This window comes from Xenopus laevis, chromosome 4S (genome assembly GCF_017654675.1).
Source record: "Xenopus laevis strain J_2021 chromosome 4S, Xenopus_laevis_v10.1, whole genome shotgun sequence".
NCBI lineage: Eukaryota > Metazoa > Chordata > Amphibia > Anura > Pipidae > Xenopus > Xenopus laevis.
In genome coordinates this window covers 9,997,860-10,016,844 of record NC_054378.1, presented here as the reverse complement: position 1 = coordinate 10,016,844, position 18,985 = coordinate 9,997,860, and the positions used below count along the sequence as shown (strand labels likewise).

At 39.9% G+C, this 18,985-nt stretch overlaps 1 protein-coding gene across 5 annotated transcripts in view; it reads left to right on the top strand.

Annotated features, from left to right (window-relative positions):
* Positions 1 to 17,173, top strand: part of pax6.S (paired box 6 S homeolog) — a 32,721-nt gene extending 15,548 nt beyond the window's left edge. Inside the window, exons 5-13 of one of the 5 annotated variants that reach the window (XM_018259312.2) lie at positions 209 to 250; positions 348 to 563; positions 1,771 to 1,936; positions 10,617 to 10,775; positions 11,295 to 11,377; positions 12,109 to 12,259; positions 12,361 to 12,476; positions 15,137 to 15,287; positions 15,976 to 17,173. In XM_018259312.2, coding sequence (XP_018114801.1) covers positions 209 to 250; positions 348 to 563; positions 1,771 to 1,936; positions 10,617 to 10,775; positions 11,295 to 11,377; positions 12,109 to 12,259; positions 12,361 to 12,476; positions 15,137 to 15,287; positions 15,976 to 16,061 — 1,170 coding nt within the window. In that variant the 3' untranslated portion in view covers positions 16,062 to 17,173. 5 annotated transcript variants of the gene reach the window in all.
* The last annotated feature ends 1,812 nt before the right edge of the window (positions 17,174 to 18,985 follow it).

Below are 18,985 nucleotides of genomic sequence, written 5' to 3'. Positions count from 1 at the left end.
ACTCTGGAATTAATTGCAATGAGGTTAGGGCACAACTTGGATCATTCTCAATACTGGAGCAACACAAACACACACACAATTATATTTATCTCCATGTTTTATTTACTAATGACACGTCTAGCGTTTAGGGGCTACAAATGTAAATTAGTTAAAACTAAAAGACAGACATGAGTTCTCATACCATTTAAGGTATATTTTTGTATTATAGAGCCAGGCAGAGGCAAAAGTCCCAGGGCTGGATAGTCAAAACGTAAGCGTCATTGTTTAATGCTACCTATAAACTACTACTTGTGTCTTGAAATAATTAATAATGTGATTTTTCTCCCCATTTTCGTGTCCAATTGTAGGTGTCCAACGGCTGCGTGAGTAAGATCTTGGGCAGATATTACGAGACCGGATCGATCCGACCTCGGGCGATCGGTGGCAGCAAACCCAGAGTTGCCACCCCAGAAGTGGTGAACAAGATTGCCCACTATAAGCGAGAGTGCCCTTCTATCTTTGCCTGGGAAATCCGAGACAGGTTGCTGTCTGAGGGAGTCTGTACCAACGACAATATCCCCAGTGTAAGTGAGTGCTATTGGGTGCTGTTTGGTGTTTTTGAGTGCTGTTGGGTGCTGTTGAGTGTTGTTGGGTGTTTTTGAGTGCAGTTGGGTGCTGTTGAGTGCTGTTGGGTGCTGTTGAGTGCTGTTGGGTGCTGTTGGGTGCTTTTGAGTGCTTTTGAGTGCTGTTGGGTGCTGTTAAGTGCTGCTGGGTGCCGTTGGGTGCTGTTGAGTGCAGTTGGGTGCTGCTTTTGAGTGATGTTGGGTGCTGTTGAGTGCCGTTGAGTGCTATTGGGTTTATTTGAGTGCTGTTGGGTGCTGCTGAGTGCTATTGGGTGTATTTGAGTGCTGTTGAGTGTTGTTGGATGCTGTTGAGTGCTGCTGGGTGCTGTTGGGTGTTTTTGAGTGCAGTTGGGTGCTGTTGGGTGCTGTTGAGTGCTGTTGGGGGCTTTTGAGTGCTGTTGAGTGCTGATGGGTGCTGATGGGTGAGTGCAGTTGGGTGATGTTGGGTGCTGTTTGGTGTTTTTGAGTGCTGTTGGGTGCTGTTGAGTGCTGTTGAGTGCTGTTGGATGTTTTTGAGTGCTGTTGGGTGCATTTGAGTGCAGTTGGGTGCTTTTGAGTGCTGTTGGGTGCTGTTGAGTGCTTTTGAGTGCTGTTGAGTGCTGCTGGGTGCTGTTGGGTGCTGGTGAGTGCAGTTGGGCGATGTTGGGTGCTGTTTGGTGTTTTTGAGTGCTGTTGGGGGCTGTTGAGTGCTGTTAGGTGCTGTTGAGTGCTGTTGGGTGCTGTTGAGTGCTGTTGGATGTTTTTGAGTGCTGTTGGGTGCATTTGAGTGCAGTTGGGTGCTGTTGGGTGCTGTTGGGTGCTGTTTAGTGCAGTCTGGTGATGTTGGGTGCAGTTGAGTGATGTTGGGTGTGGTTGGATGCCTGGGAACTTCTATGGGGACCACATCAGCTCCTAAACATGTAGAAGCGGTTTCATCTCAATATATGTCCCCCCCCTGAGGGTTTCAAGGGGTTAGGAAGGAAATACAAAGAGGGGGTGATGTTTTTAACATATTGTGGGTGAAATCATTATAGACATAATTTAGACAGGTGTCATTGGATATAAGGCATGAAGTTATTCCATGTCTCTGTTTCACAACATTTATATTGTAGACTAATATAGGAATATGTTAGAATTCCTTGAATTTTTATGGCGAAATTAAGTGTGAAAATGGGGAATTGCCTTTCAGGTGTCATCAATAAACCGAGTGCTGCGCAACCTGGCAAGCGATAAGCAACAGATGGGATCGGAAGGGATGTATGACAAGCTCAGGATGCTCAATGGACAAACTGCAACTTGGGGGTCGCGGCCAGGGTGGTACCCGGGCACCTCAGTACCTGGCCAACCAGCACAGGGTAAGTCCTTTATTTCTTATAATTCTCATAATAGAGACTGTATATACCGAGAATGATTGTTCTCCAGTGGTAATGCTTCAATGCGTTGGTTTTTTTTAATGAGATATCAGAGAATCAATGAGAGATCGATAGTGACTCAATCTGCTTGCTTTGATTATTAATTTAGGTTGCTATTGTGTCAGTCATTGTAGGATGGATCCAAACAATCAGAGCAATGTTGCCATTGTGTTGTGTCTTGGCTGTTGGATAATTGTTGTGCAAGGCTGCCCAAGGGATAGTTCACCTTCAAATAACTAGTTGTTTTGAGATAAATCACCAGAAATAATGACTTTTTCCAATTACAAAGTGTCACAGTTTTTCTAATATTGAAGTGTAAAAGTGCCATTTTCACCTTCTAAAGCAGCTCTGGGAAGGGAGGGTCGCCGACCCCGTAAACTATTTCTGGAGAACAGTCTGAAAACAACTGAACTGGAAAAAGTGTTTGGAAGGTGAACAACCCCTAAGGGAATCTGGCACTGCCTGGGTAGAAATCTGCTTGGGTAATGTCCCGTTAAACTGCCCCTGTGGTTCTGTAGTTTTATGGATGGGCAACAATTGTGCTTAAAGGGGCATCCCATGTGGGACCCAGGGGCCATGGGTTGTGTTTTGTGGGCCAGTGTGATTGGACCATTATCCTGTGGAGTTCTGGGGGTTGAGACTATTTTGGGGGGAGGTGAGATGAGATGCCCAGTTACTGTGGTTCATGGGGTGTGAATTTGGTTTGGTGATGTTCGTGCTTTGTGGGGCAGTTAGTGGCTTTTTATGGTTTTCATGGGTGGTGGCAACATCATGATTTTGGGGGGCAAGTAGGAGAGCATGCTTATTATAGGAGATGAGGAGAGTAATCTTAGGTGGGACAGTGGATAGTGCAGGACAATGGGACAACATGCTTGTTTTGTCAATGGGCAGCAGTGTTGGACTGGGACACCAGGGGCCCACCAAAAAACCTTAGACAGGGGCCCACTCTCAGTACTTTTATTCTTCCTCTCCTAACTCAACCTCTAGTCTCCTAGTCCATTTTCTTTACATACTTTAATCTATTATTCCATCTATCTAGCCTCTCATAGAAATTGGGAATGGCCATGAAATAGGCCAAATGTTTAGCAGCATGAGGGGCCACTGACACCTGGGCCCCCCGGGAGTTTTCCTGGTATCCCTGTGAGCCAGTCCGACGCTGATGGGCAGAGCATGATTTTTGTGGGGGAGCTTCTTATTGAGGCGTAATAAATATGTAGTTTGAGAGCATGTGATTGTGGGGCAGTGGGGAACAACTTGCACTGGCAAAGGCTTTGGGTATGGCTCTGTTTTTAATGGGAGTAAGATTTTGTTTACAGTGTTCCTGGCATGGCTTTGCTTTGCTGGGCACCAGGCTGGGCATGTTTTTGTGGGCACTGGGTGGGGGTTACACCTACAGCCTAAATAAGAGCCCAGCAGGTACTAGAGTGCATTTTGGGCAGAAAGGTGCAGTGAGTGTTAGTTCATTAAGCACCAGGGGATGTTTAAGTAGATAAAAGGTTAATAATAATATGTGCTGGTGTGTTCGGATTTGGGACCTGACACCCCTCTAACCAGTTCTTCCTACCAGGAACCAAAGCCCCCCCAAGTTGCTTCTCACCCTCCCCCCCATAATCCAACAGGATCACAATGGGCGCCCCCAATATCTGCTACAATGGATGTTTCTGTCACACGCAAGGATCTGTTATGGGAACAATCCCGTCGCTATGTAATTGCTCATTAGAGATCGCTTTGTTTCTCATTAAGGCGACATGAATAAGCGTCTAGTTGGAGGGGACAGCTGTAAAAATGTTTCACTGGAGACCCCTGGACATGACGCGGCTCCGCTTGTCAATTAGACGCGGCACTTTTGTTTTTCTATTCTTTCACTTTTAAGAAGAAAACAATTTAAGAAAGACTGAGAGATGATGGGACGTGGGACCCCCCCCCATTAGTTCCCAGTGCTGGTGAACCCTGTACCCTGTGGTGTCCCCTCTGCTCATAAGAAATTACTGGCAGGGACCCTCAGGGGGGCAGTGGGTGGGTACAGTACCCTAAAGAGCCCAAGTCAACCAATAAAAAGCCAATGGAAGGCCTCGAATAGGACTGGATTCCAGTGGCACTTATATATACTGCCAAGTTTGCCAGCCAACTGCTGGTTTTGTGAAAAGCACTGAAATAAATGATTCTTATAGTTTTCTATGAGATGATGATGTCTGTTTGCTGCTGGCACACCCCTGCGGTCCATTAGCTAGTTAGTAGGTTGACATGGATAGACAGATAGATGAGGGAGGAAGATGAATGATAGATACAGTAGATAGATAGATAGATAGATAGATAGATAGATACTAAAATAGATAGAGAGGTAGATAAAAAGATAGATGGACAGACAGACAGATAGATACTAGATATTTACATAGTTAAAAAGATAGCCATATAGATAGATTGACAAGTATAATATATAGAATGATAGACAAACGATAGCTAGCTTAAAAGACAGATAAAAATATAGATAGATAGATGATAGATAGATAGATAGATAGATAGATAGATAGATAGATAGATAGATAGATAGATAGATTATAGATAGATAGATAGATAGATAGATAGATAGATAGATAGATAGAGGGATAGATAGATAGAAAGAAAGAGGGATAGATAGATAGATAGATAGATAGATAGATAGATAGATAGATAGATAGAGAGAGAGAGAGAGAGAGAGAGAGAGAGAGATAGATAGATAGATAGATAGATAGATAGATAGATAGACAGAGGGATAGATAGATAGATAGAAAGAAAGAGGGATAGATAGATAGATAGATAGATAGACAGAGGGATAGATAGATAGAAAGATAGATAGATAGATAGATAGAAAGAAAGAGGGATAGATAGATAGAGAGAGAGAGAGAGAGAGAGAGAGATAGACAGAGGGATAGATAAAAAAAAAGAGGGATAGATAGATTGATAGAGGGATAGATAGATTTCCTTAAAATATATATATATATATATATATATATATATATATATATATATATATATATATATATATATATATATATATATATGTGTGTGTGTGTATATGGGAACACATTTCAGGAGAGTACAGCAGAGCAGAAATGGCCTTTAAGGACTGATATAAGATGAATAAAATCACAAGTCCCCCAAGCCTTGAATATTTGATGCTCCTGTTTGTGAAGCTCTAATGCGGCTTCCTCGCAGCGACATGGGGCGGCCCACTAAGAGCCCATTACTGGCAAAAGCATAAGGCGGAATGTGGTCTCTATGGGTGCAAATATGGCCCCATACTCTGCCCTGAATCACATAATAGACACACAAGGCTTTGACACAACCACAACAACAGAAAGAGAGACATCTCTGTCCAGGGGAAATTCTCCAGCGATTTAGTGTTTTTCAAAGGATCACTGAGACACTTTTCCCATTTATTTCTTTCCCTTCTTAGAAGACTAAAGCCCCTCTATAGGATTTAGCCATTTTCCTCCTTTTCAGCAGATGCTGCTTGTGTTTTTGATCCCAGCGCTAGAGCTAGAGAGGTGCCGGCGTCGGTTCGCTCTCTTTTCTTGCCAGTTTTCCGCCTCACTGACCAAGAAACACTAAGAAACTCAGGAATGATTCCATTTCCCAGCGTCAGATGGACTGTCTATAGGGATAATAGGAGACATATTCGCTCTCCCTTTTATGGATTAGGCCTGTAAGGTGGAGCAAGGCCCCATTGATAAAGTCTCCCCTTGCTCATGGGCCCTCTAAAGAGACCTTAAAAGAAGATATCTTAATTGAGTGTCCCTTGCTTATGAAATGTAATTCTATATGAGAAGCTCATGACACGCTGAAATGAGTTCATGTAACAAAACAGGAGGCAAAGGGGAAGCTGTTAATGTGCTGCATGGCTCAGACTGGCTGCCCCTTTAACCCAACCTATGGAAGGAAGGGGGGGGGGCTTGCTTTTTAAGTGTTAAATTAAAATTATACATTGCAAACATTTTTAACCCCAGTTAACACCTCTCAGTGGAGCATTTAAGTCCCTTTGTGGCTCACAAAATACACACAGACTGCAAATAGGGAGGGACATTCATTTGCTCTGCTGCTATCCGTAGTACAAGACAGACAGAGACAGACACAGCTTTAATGGTCTCTGATGACCCTGATAAACAGACTCTTCAAGAAACCACATGGCAGGGTGACAGTTTTCCATCATCAGAACTGCCCATAGATATATAAATATAAATGTCCCCTAATGACCTGTCTATAAATATCTATCAGTCTGTTTAAAATCAATCACATTCTCATTCCCTGCAGGGACCCTAATCGGGGAATGATAGAAGTTTTATGGTTCATTGTTTCAAAACAATACACTTCATATATAGCACAGACAGATTATAGAAGCATAGAGAGATAGATTGATGATAGAGATAGATGATAGATAGATAGATAGATAGATAGATAGATGATAGATAAATAGATAGATAGATAGATAGTAGATAGAGAGAGAGAGAGAGAGATAAAGATAGAGATTGATAGATAGATAGATATATATATAGAGAGAGAGAGATAGATAGATAGATAGATAGATAGATAGATAGATAGATAGATAGATAGATAGATAGATAGGGATAGATAGGTGATTGATACATAGATGATAAATAGATAGATGATAGATAGATAGATAGATAGATAGATAGATAGATAGATAGATAGATAGATAGAGATATAGATAGTTGATAGAGAGAGACAGAGAGAGAGAGAGATATGCACAGAGATAATAGATAGATAATTGATACATAGATGATAGATAGATAGATAGATAGATAGGGATAGATAGATAGATAGATAGTAGAGAGAGAGAGAGAGAGAGAGAGAGAGAGAGAGAGATATGCACAGAGATAATAAATAGATAGATAGATAGATAGATAGATAGATAGATAAGATAGATAGATAGATAGATAGATAGATAGATAGATAGATAGATAGATAGATAGATAGATAGATAGGGATAGGGATAGATAGATAGATAGATAGATAGATAGATAGATAGATAGATAGATAGATAGATAGATAGATAGATAGATAGGGATAGATAGATGATGATAGATAGTAACTGGTGCACTGGTGCGACCCACCATTTCCATAGATGGAGATTTAGCCGATACCCCAGCACTATTACTTTCCCACTGACACTCTCCAGGCCCAGCTACTGACACTTAAGGACAAACACAGGACATTTGATGGGTAAATATTGGGACATTTTGGTGCGACTTTGTGAGTTGAGGCTTATCTAGTTTTCTTCTCCTTTGGCTGTTGAGTAAAAAGCTTGTATGTATGTGTATGTGAGTAGGGGGGATACCCCATTCACAAAGTTAGCCCACCCCCAAATCTTCTCTCTGTCTTTCTGGCCCTATAGAAAGTGCAACTCCTATAGCTTTGAGTATCCAGTCTGGGGGACAGTGATTAATGACGGCAGTGCAGAAAGGTTAACATACTTCCATGAAAAGTCTGTTGACTGGCCCAATTGTCATACAATGTAGCCGATTGCGAGCCTGAAGAGAATCCCTTTGTCTCCCTCCCCCCCCCCTTCCGATTGTGTCTTGGAAATTCTGCCCACGAAAGTTTGCCAACCCTCCAGCCCCAAGTGTTTAATAGCTTTCCTCACTCTGCTGGCATTGTGCACTCGTTGAAAGGCAGGCCCTTCTCTATTCAAGTGTTGGTGGTCAACTCAATTGATCTTCACATGTCCATATGGTATGCACTGTCCATGAAGCCAGACGTTTCAATGGAAAGGGGAATGTTGGGGGGTTTTGAAACATTTCAAGAGTTGCTTGAAAAGCTCCCACCGGATTGTGTGACAATTCTCTTAACCCTTTCAGGGCCCCCGGCTATTGTGCTGCCACCATATTCCTCTCCAGTTAATTCTCACAATATTTAATTACACCCCAGGTCACATTCTTTGCACACAATCATCCCGCCTCTTGTTTTTTTTTTTTCTTTTCGTTTTGGAAGTTTCGTTTAAAAAAGAAATTTCAGTTTAGAAAACTGTTTTCAATATTTTAGGGGGTGTCTATATTTATGCATATAGGATTGGAATAAAAAATGCTTCGAAGACTTCAACCATGGAATTGGCTACTTCGACCTTCGACTACGACTTCGAAACGAATGATTCGAACTAAAAATCGTTCGACTATTCGACCATTCGATAGTCGAAGTACTGTCTCTTTAAAAAAATCTTCGACCACCTACTTCGCCACCTAAAACCTACCGAGCATCAATGTTAGCCAATGGGGAAGGTCCCCATAGGCTTCCCAAGCAATTTCTGATCGAAGGAAAATCGTTCGATCGATGGATTAAAATCCTTTGAACCGTTGATTCGAAGGATTTAATCGTTCGATCGAACGAATTGCGGTAAATCCTTCGACTTTGATATTAGAAGTCGAAGGATTTAACTTCGATGGTCGAATACTGAGGGTTAATTAACCCTCGATATTCGACCCATAGTAAATGTGCCCCTTAGTATGTTATAGAATGGCCAGTTCTAGGCAACTTTTCAATTTGACTTCATTTTTAATTTCTTTATAGTTTTTCAATTATTTGCCGATTTTTTCTGACTCTTTTCAGCTTTCAAACGGGGGTCACTGACCCCCTCTAAAAACAAAAGCTCTGTAAGGCTACACATGTATTGTTATTGCTACTTTTTATTACTCATCTTTCTATTCAGGCCTCTTCTATTCATATTCCAGTCTCTTATTCAAATCAGTGCATGGTTGCTAGGGCAATGTGGACCCTAGCAACCACAGTGCTGAAACGGCAAACTGGAGAGCTGCAGAATAAAAAGCTAAATAACTCAAAAACCACAAATAATAAAAAATAAAAACCAATAGCAAATTGTCTCGGAATATCAGTCTCTACATCATACTAAAAGTTCATTTAAAGGTGAACAACGCCTTTGATGCTACAATCATTAACTGGGAGATTTACCCTACCAAGTGAATTATCCGTCACTGAGAGTCATTTAAGGGCAAGTTCGGAAGCAAATGTGCATTTTTCTCTACCCAGAATGCAGCACTTCCCCCTCCATAATGGCCGCAAGGGGTAGTTGCGCTTTAATTGCGCTAAAAATGGTATTACTTCCAACTGTCAGTGTCTGTACGTGCTTCTTTAGGTGCAACTTCTTCCATTTTTTGTGCAACCACAGCTGCAGTTTTTAACGAACAAGAGATAAATAAAAGGGCTGGTGACTTTGCAAGCAGAAAGTACAGCCATAGCGTCCTCTTTATTAGACTTTATTTAAATGAATAATTGGCTGCTGATAATTAAGAAAATCTGACAACAAGGGCTTCCATGTTGCCGTCTGGGGTTGGTTAGTCACCGACAATGACATGGGTTTTTCCTTTAGGAAAAATCATAAGTCACCCCCCCCCCGTTTGCCGCATATTCCAAACAACGGACAGTCCCTTTATCTAAATATAAAATTCCATTTTCAGCAATTACAGCCTGCTCCTTCTGATGATATAATTACCACTGTTCTTAGTAATAGGTGTCAAGCCAATGCGCACTCATACAATAGTTGAATAAAACTACAGAACAATGCTCTCGGCTCTTTGAAATTCTCACCCTTGAAAATGAAATTGCCTGGGTGGAATCGGAATTTATAAAGTAAAAAAAAATAAAAATACATAAAAGGGGGGGGGCTAACCAAATATTTCTTTTTAGAGATTACAAACTCGGGCTCTGATTTCTTAATAGCATTGGCTACAAACTTATCAGCGGTTAATTAATTAGTTGTGGTGATTATACACGGGATAATGTGTGCCCCCTTGTAATTTATAAGGATATTAGAAGCCTCGTGACCTCGATAAATCTCTATTACACAGACTATACACACACACATATATATATATATATATATATATATATATATATATATATATATATATATATAGTATATATAATGCCATGATTCCATGACTCTATATGTATATATATATATATATATATATACCCCCTCTTGTAAAATATAAGGATATTATAAGTTACCGGGAGTTTCATGTTTCGGCCTCGTGTTTTTATACAGATCATGGAACTCCAAGGTAACTTCTAATATCCTCATATTTTGCAACTGGGGGTACTTTATTTATTATAATACACACGTTTCAATGAGCCTTGTGACAGAAATGACATCAGAACTCACCGTTTATAAGGATAAAATTTAGATATTCATGGCTTTTGTGTATTATATATATATATATATATATATCAGAATTTATTGCATTGATTCATCATACCCTGACCGACCTCCAGTTATCGGATTTCATTATGTTTGTGCACTACTGTGGTTAACAGCTACACCTAGTAACTCAGAGCAACCAATCAGATGCTTGTGTTCAAACAGGTGACCATTTAATGCTACCTGCTAACTTGTTGCTTTGACATACTATAACTGGGGAAAATGACTATAACCCCTTATGTTTTACTAACAGATATGTGTATGGGGTTTTGGCTTATAGCCTAATAAAATGTAGCCTCCAACTGTATATTCTAAGGATGTTCAAAGTCATTGAGGAGTAGGATGACCACATAATGGCCCTGGTGCAGAGTTGTGGCAATTGTAACACCTCCTTTCTCACTTATTTCCTTGCAGAGGGGTGTCAGCCACAAGAAGGAGTAGGAGAAAACACAAACTCAATCAGCTCCAATGGTGAAGACTCGGACGAGGCCCAAATGAGGCTTCAACTGAAGAGAAAATTACAAAGAAACAGAACATCTTTTACCCAGGAACAAATAGAGGCACTAGAAAAAGGTACAACTTTACCTATACTAGATATACCATGACCTGGATGAATGAAAATCTTCATAGTCAACTTAAAGACTTAATGCTCCATAAAACTGGCCCAAAGTGACCCCTAGTTCTCCATAGTAGATGACATAAAACTAAACTACAGATGCATAGTGAGAATGCTGCTTCCCAGTAACGTCAACCTGCTGTTATTTTATATATGGAGACAGTGTCAGACTTATTTATTTTGAAAATGTTTTATTTGATTTTCATATTAAACAAGTAACTTGGGTGTCGGGGCCCACCAGGGTCCACCACCTCAAGAGCCCACCCCCCTGCCCACAGAGGCCCCCAACCTCCATTGCATTGTTGTGTTTTTGGCCTAATACATGAATCAAGATTCACACATTCTCATTGGTTGGTTCTTTTGCATTTGAATGAACCCCCAGACCCATTTCATACTTAATACAACGGACTGCTTGACTGTTGACTTATAAACATCTACGGCCCTTTTAATGAGCTTGTTCCTTGTTATGCATACAGAATTTGAACGAACACATTATCCCGATGTGTTTGCCCGGGAAAGATTGGCTGCCAAAATCGACTTACCAGAAGCAAGAATACAGGTAACTGTTACTATCTAACAAAACACAAGTTATTTGACCTGAGTTTAATCTGCATGCAGTTCATTTCAATGTGTAGTTGTAATCTGGATTGGAGACGGTCCCTGTAAACATGCGCCCATGCTCCACCTAGAGCTTGGCATGGTTCCTGAAGACTACCTAGTTCCTTCAACACCACGCCTGGTCTTGAATTTTCCAACTGATCTTTCAATAGTCATTAAACCCATTAACTCCATGGTTGGAGCAGGCCTTTATCTAGGAGTATTTAACATAACACCCAAATCCAAAAACAACACCCAGGTTGCAGCATATTCCCCATGAGGGACCGTAGCTGATCTCACCGCACCCTCTCCTCCACTGCATCATCTACAAGTTGATTATGTCTCTACAAGCAAATACCATGCAGCGTAGGGTGTAGGGTGCTTTGACCCACCTTTATATCAAACTTAACAATGAGTAATCAAATCAGATTGTACAAGGTTGCATATGTCTTTCCCATAGTTAAGTACAGGAGATACAAATCCAATAGATATACATATTATATTATAGTCACCCAGCACCTTGGAGCAGGAATTATGTGGACTCCATGGAGGCTCTATGTTGGAATTGGTTTCAGAATGGAATTGCCTTTTTTTGAATTAAGAACAAAGAGATGTGACATTGCTTAAGCTCAACAGAATGTGCTGCTTCTAAGTGCTACCTGGTCATAACCTACTGTCTCCTGTTATCTTTAGGTATGGTTCTCCAACAGAAGAGCAAAGTGGAGAAGGGAGGAAAAACTACGGAACCAGAGACGGCAGGCCAGTAACACACCCAGCCACATTCCCATTAGCAGTAGTTTCAGTACGAGTGTCTACCAGCCAATCCCACAGCCTACCACACCAGGTGAGGGCATATACTGAGACATACTAAAGATATCTCCATAAGTTTCTTAGGATTGTGGTGGTCAATATAACCATTGGGCTTTCTTATTCTCCATTCTACAGTGTCCTCATTCACATCGGGTGCCATGCTGGGAAGGACGGACACAGCATTGACAAACTCTTACAGTGCTTTGCCACCTATGCCTAGTTTTACGATGGGCAACAATCTACCTATGCAAGTGAGTACCCGATCCCAACTGGGGATCCTATGTCAGACTATTGTCAGCTATTTTCATGAACAAAAAACGACTAAAAGTGGATAAAGTCAACAATGTGTCTTGTGATTATGTTTAGGACCCAAGTTGGTCACAATAAATTTATAAACACACTGTTCTACTATCTTAAGCTTATTTTTTTTTTTATTAATAATCTTAGGAAATATAGGCTCAAAAATATTGAGCCTTTAAGCCATTTACAGCATACAGGTGTCAGAACAGAACAATTTTGGCACATACAGGAAGGTGACTTGATTTCCCCCAATGAATTTGAGTGTATGGAATGTTCCAGATCCAAGTTTTGGTTAAAGGGGTAGTTTACCCTTTACTTAAGTTTTAGTATGTTATAGAATGGCTCATTCTAAGCAACATTTCAATTGGTCTTCATTATTTATTCTTTATAGTTTTTGAATTATTTGCCTTCTTCTTCTTCTGACTCTTTCCAGCTTCCAAATGGCCGTCAGTGAACTCATCTAAAAGACAAAGAGCTGATGAATAAAAACCTTAATAACTCAAAAACAACGAATAACAAAAAATGAAAACCAGTTGCAAATTATCTAAGAATATGACTCACTATATACTAATACCAAGGGGCCGATTCACCAAGGGTCGAATATCGAGGGTTAATTAACCCTCGATATTCGACTGGGAATTAAAATCCTTTGACTTCGAATATCGAAGTCGAAGGATTTTAGCGCAAATAGTTAGATCGAACGATCGAAGGAATAATCCTTCGATCGAACGAGTAAATCCTTCGGACCGAACGATTCGAAGGATTTTAATCCAACGATCGAAGGATTATCCTTCGACCAAAAAAACTTAGGCAAGCCTATGGGGACCTTCCCCATAGGCTAACATCGGTAGCTTTTAGATGGCGAACTAGGGGGTCGAAGTTTTTTCTTAAAGAGACAGTACTTCGACTATCGAATGGTCGAATAGTCAAACGATTTTTAGTTCGAATCATTTGATTCGAAGTCGAAGTCGTAGTCGAAGGTCGAAGTAGCCCATTCGATGGTCGAAGTAGCCCAAAAAACACAGTTTTTTTTACTTCGAATCCTTCACTCGAGCTTGGTGAATTGGCCCCTAATAGTTAATTTAAAGGTGAACAACCCCTTTAAGGATTCTGCCTTAGCGTTCAGCTAAAGAATCCCTTAAAGTAACATGACTGTGAGCATTAACAGTTTGTTCATATTTAAAAAGGGAAAATTATGGTTCCAATTTCAGAATTTGACCTAATTTTTTTATGGGGGTTTAAGATTTGGCAGTGCATCCCTGATTTAATGTGAATATCACCTCTGGAAAATACATGTATATATATTAAGAGATCTGGTATGCAAGATGTATGTTCTCTGTGTTTTATCCAGTTGTATAGGTATAGTACAAACTCAAGTTTGGAATGGAATAATGGCAAATATTTTAAAACAGTGATATATTTATCTACATCATAGAACGCAGCTAATCAGACAAGTTCTCTTTAGAATGAATCTTCCCAAACACAAGTACACACTTCCTCTAAATTAAACCAACCTCACCAGTGCCCATAGAAACAATAGGAAGAAATATGTACATTTTACAGAGATAATGGACCTTATTCAATTTAACTGGAAAAATATAATCTCCTAATTCAGTTCCAGATTTTCCAATAGAGCCACCTGCACTTCAATGAGAAATACTTATCTCGCTGTTTATCACATGAAAACCCGACTGAAGTCTATAGGAAAAAAACAATTGGAACAGGAGAAAAGCTTTCATATGATATCCCATACAATAAGGTGTTCTCATGGGATTGAATTTGGTCCAATATCTTGATGCTTCATATGTTATTATCATTCTAAAGCCCACAACATGTCATAACTGAGTTAACTCATTCCTACCCCCTACAAACATTCAAAAACTCTCCTTTTAACCCAGTTGTCTTCTCCTCCTGCCTCTAATACCCCCCTAGATACACTTGCCTTCCAAAGGGTTTCTCAAAGCAGGACATGTTGCCTTGAAAGCAGAAGTTGACTTGAAGATCCTTATTTTTCCTAACTTAAGCTCCTTGTGGGCAAAATAAAAATTCCTACCATCTAGTGAATCTGGTACCCCACAAATCTCAAATTGAAGACAGAAAACAAGGTGGAATGTGTGTTGATCTCGTAAAGTAGCAGAAACCAAGGCTTTAAACCAATGTGGGGATGGAAGCCATGTCTTCTACAAGGCCAACGGTTGCAGCAGTTCAAGATTTGATCATTACTTTACCCATGGGATTTGCCTAATCTTGACTGTTGTTAAAATGGCTGTAATGAGCATTAACATGTTTCCATTCTGTTTTATGAAATGTCAAACTTGCTGTTGAGTGGCACCTGAGAAGGTAGTTTTTTTGCAGCATTTGGGCACCCCTGTAACTGAGGGAACACCTATAGAATATACAAAATAAAAACTTCTCGGTATTAAAATTCCATCAACAATAGCCTCTTCTGACCATGCACCACTGACACTTATACAACACCCCCTCCCCCCACCCACACACACCTATCCTTTCCCTGACTTCCAATGGGCAGATGTTTGGATACAGGAGGTGCAGTGACTGTAATGTTACAAATCTCCCTGAGTAGTAATATTACTTTTCTTTCTTCTTCCAGCCCCCTGTACCCAGCCAGACATCCTCCTACTCATGCATGCTGCCCACAAGTCCATCTGTAAATGGGCGGAGCTATGACACATACACACCTCCCCACATGCAGACACATATGAACAGCCAGCCAATGGGCACATCTGGCACCACCTCTACAGGTAGGCATTCCTTTATTTTCCACCCTCCTGCCAGACCACACACATTACCACTTTTTTGATTTCAGTTTTTTAGTTACACGCCAATCCAATGTATTTCCAATGCACTGCAAGGTTTGCTCATTTGCTACTCCATTATATTATATTTATTTATGGATAAATACAATTAAAAAAGGATTAGAGTGTCACATATTACACAGCATGCTTAATAATCTTATCCAGTGTACAACAATGATCATGGCTCTTATCCTATAAATCAAGGCTGTCCAATTGGTTCACTTCAAGCAACTGATGGAACCTCTAATTTTACTATAAAATAAAATATTCTGTGCCTCAAGCAGGGGTGTCCGGCTGCAGACCTTAGCAGAAGCAATAAATCTCCTTTCAATTCATATCAGGGAACTGAACCATAAACCAGATCATAAATGAGCTTCCCTATACTCTAATACGGATATGTTGGTGTTGACACAACGTACCCAAAGACAGTTGAACCCTAGAAGGACCATGTAGGATGATGGAAACTGTCAACCACAATGTTTCAAAGGCTAATCCTGGGACAAACCAATAGAAAATGTTGGACAGCATTGATTTACTAAGGATAGTTTGAGGGTGCATGAAACGAGCATTGGGGTATTGATGAGTTCTTTTTGCCCAATGAAATCAAGCAATGACATATCCCTTTTCATTTCAGGTCTCATTTCCCCTGGAGTGTCAGTCCCAGTTCAAGTACCCGGCAGTGAACCTGACATGTCTCAGTACTGGCCAAGATTACAGTAAAAACCGTGTTAATTTAACCAATGACTTTATGGAAAACAGTTGGATGTTCAGCAGTATTTTATAAAGACTGACAAACTGGGGAAAGGACTTGTGCACAGCAGACGTGAGATACGTGGACTGTTGGAAGGACTGCATCATGGACTTTTTGCACACAGAAGGCGTTGTATCAGTTGGAACAAATATTCATTTTGATATCCAAACTTTTATCCATTTGATGTACTATTTGTAAATTGACATTTGTATGTAATGATGAATAGAACAACGCGGACTGCATAGATGGATCTACCCCCATTGGCCATGAAACTGATTTTTGTTTAACAAGGAACCCATGATCAAGCCAAGAATCTAAGAGTTTTATCAAGAGATATCAACTCATTCTACCAATTTTTTTGTTTTTTTTGATACATGGATCAATGTTCCATGTATCGTTTGGCCGGGAGCCTTAACCACCGGCCCCACCTAAAATCATTCCTTCGTATCCCACAAAAAAAAAAAAAGGTTGACCCTAATCTACAAAAACATTAAAGAAGAAAACCAAGAAGAGTAGACGAAAGGTAGATTGTGTCTTCGATATAATCCAATTCGTTTTATGTCGAAATGTATGTTTTTGTCTTCCCTAGAAATCTCCCGGATCGATTTCTATAATAAAGTTCATTTCATTTCTATCTGACAAGGATATTGTATAGATGTTTTATACACAGTTTCATGCAGCGCTCATTTTTTTTTTTTTTTTTGGTCAGCGGATTGTTTAATTGTTCCTAGATAGTTGTACGATATGTTCACGGTCCAATCATCCTTGTGCATAGAGCTCATTCCTTATACCGATTAAAAGTGCTTGCAAGAGTTTTCATCTTAAGTGTTTTCAAGTTGTTTACAGCAACATATCAAGAATAACCATTGTTGATTGTAAAAAAAAAAAAAAAAAAGACAAAAACCATACCAAAGCCTTTGTATCTCCTTTATTATATTATTTTAATCCTCTAGTGTGGTGTTGCAAATTTTGTAACCAGTTTGGTCATTTGCTCAGTTTTCTTTTCATTTTTTTGTTTTCATTGTAATTTATTTTCTAAATAAATTAGGGCACCTGAAAGAGACCCCATAATTTAAAAGCACCAAATATGTTACGACTGTTGTGTGTCTGATTCAATGAATAATCAAGGTGATGGCAAATTAGCGTCGGTGGTGTCTCTGTTTATAGGAAAGAAGGGGGAAGTAAGGACCTAAGACTCTTTTATTGAACAAGGTTGGAGGAGCTTTTAAGGATGAAGTGGTGGATCGAGTAAAGGAGAACTATTGAAATGACTCCATCTTTCTTTTAGTCTATAATAGATCTGGGCAGATCTTGTGATGTTTCTGTGTAATAGTCAGGGTTCTTCTTTCTTCTCTTCCTTCGTTTTTTTAATTAGAAGTTGGAACTCCCCAGGGTAAAATCGTTTTTGTATTTGCCAGTAGAAATCCTTATTGAGGAATACAATTTAACCTGTTAAACAGAAAAAGGGAACGACAGGGAAACTCAGAAATTGACTTTACGTCCAAAGGCAACCATAACAATGAGCAAAGCTTTATGGATTAATGAAAAATTGAAGATGATGTCAACTACATAGTAGCAGAGGTTGTCCACCAGCTAATATTGAACATGATGATTATACCAATAAGTTGTCCACAATGTTTCAAGGCCATGCCCAACAGGCAAAATCAAGTTGGGTATTATGTCCTTACTATGGTTTTTCTAGATTCTTTAGATTTTTCTAGATAGAAATATTATTTTACAATTATACCAGTACAGGTCTGATAGGACAAAAGGGAATTATGGAAATACCTCCCTATCCACAGGGTTTAAACATCCCAGGTAATAACTCCCATACCAGTGTTGGTTTCTAGTCTAGTGACGTCTAGTGACGTTTAAATGATGGGCAGCACATAATGATATGGATTATTCTCTGCCGGCTGAGAAACCTTTTGCCATTTGCCTTATGGTCTTTGGGAGGCGCTGATAGTGGTTTCTTCTGGTCAACACAAGTTGGAAAGCTAAACAGCAAAAAAAGAGCGCTTTAGACTAACCAACCCCCTTAGGATGTTTCTGTGAAGCAGTTGTGTCTTATTTGACTTTAGACCCTAAACAAGGTGGTAGACAACAACACGAGATGGGAATACATGTTTTAGAATTTCTAGCTCCAAGAAGGTACTTGGATTCTTTGTTGTGCTGCCAACCCTCTTGCTATAAAACTAAAGAGATGACGATTGCTAATTGTCAGCATTACCTATACTCCACCCTCCATACCTAAAAGGGTCTCTTGATTGACTAAGTGCTAGGGAATATTTTAAGACTGGATGACTCCCTGAAGCCCCACCACTCAATAAAAATCAAGTGATAAATTATTTCTGGACCATGGAGTAACACGGTGGTGTGATCCTAAAGTAACTGTAGCATGACCTGCTTGGGCTCTGACTTTGGACCACATGAGTTGTCTACAGTTCCTATAAGATCTATTTTGGTTTAAAATATTCCAATAATTCCACTATAAAATGAATGTATTTATTGTTCACTCTAATTGTTTGTGTATTTTCCCATGTCATTTTTGTGCAGCCTTAAAGTGAAGTCTACTGTACCTTTTAGAAATGTAAGCAACTTTGCTTTTGGTGTTTTTGAATTATTTTCTCTTTTGTGTCTCCCCAAAATGAAATGAAAATGTGGTTGTCTGATTTCTAAACCTGAAAATCAAACTCATTGTGGGGTTGGAATGGTATTAATATATCAACCTAGTGACTTAGAGCAGTAAGCCCTACAGAACTAAAACAGTTCATTCCAAAACCATGAAAATGTGAACCAGTTGGTCATGATGAATTCTCTAAGAACCTCAATATCTTCTTATTCTAAAATAGCATTGTGAGATGACTCTACCTTCAAAGAGTGCGGAGTCCCA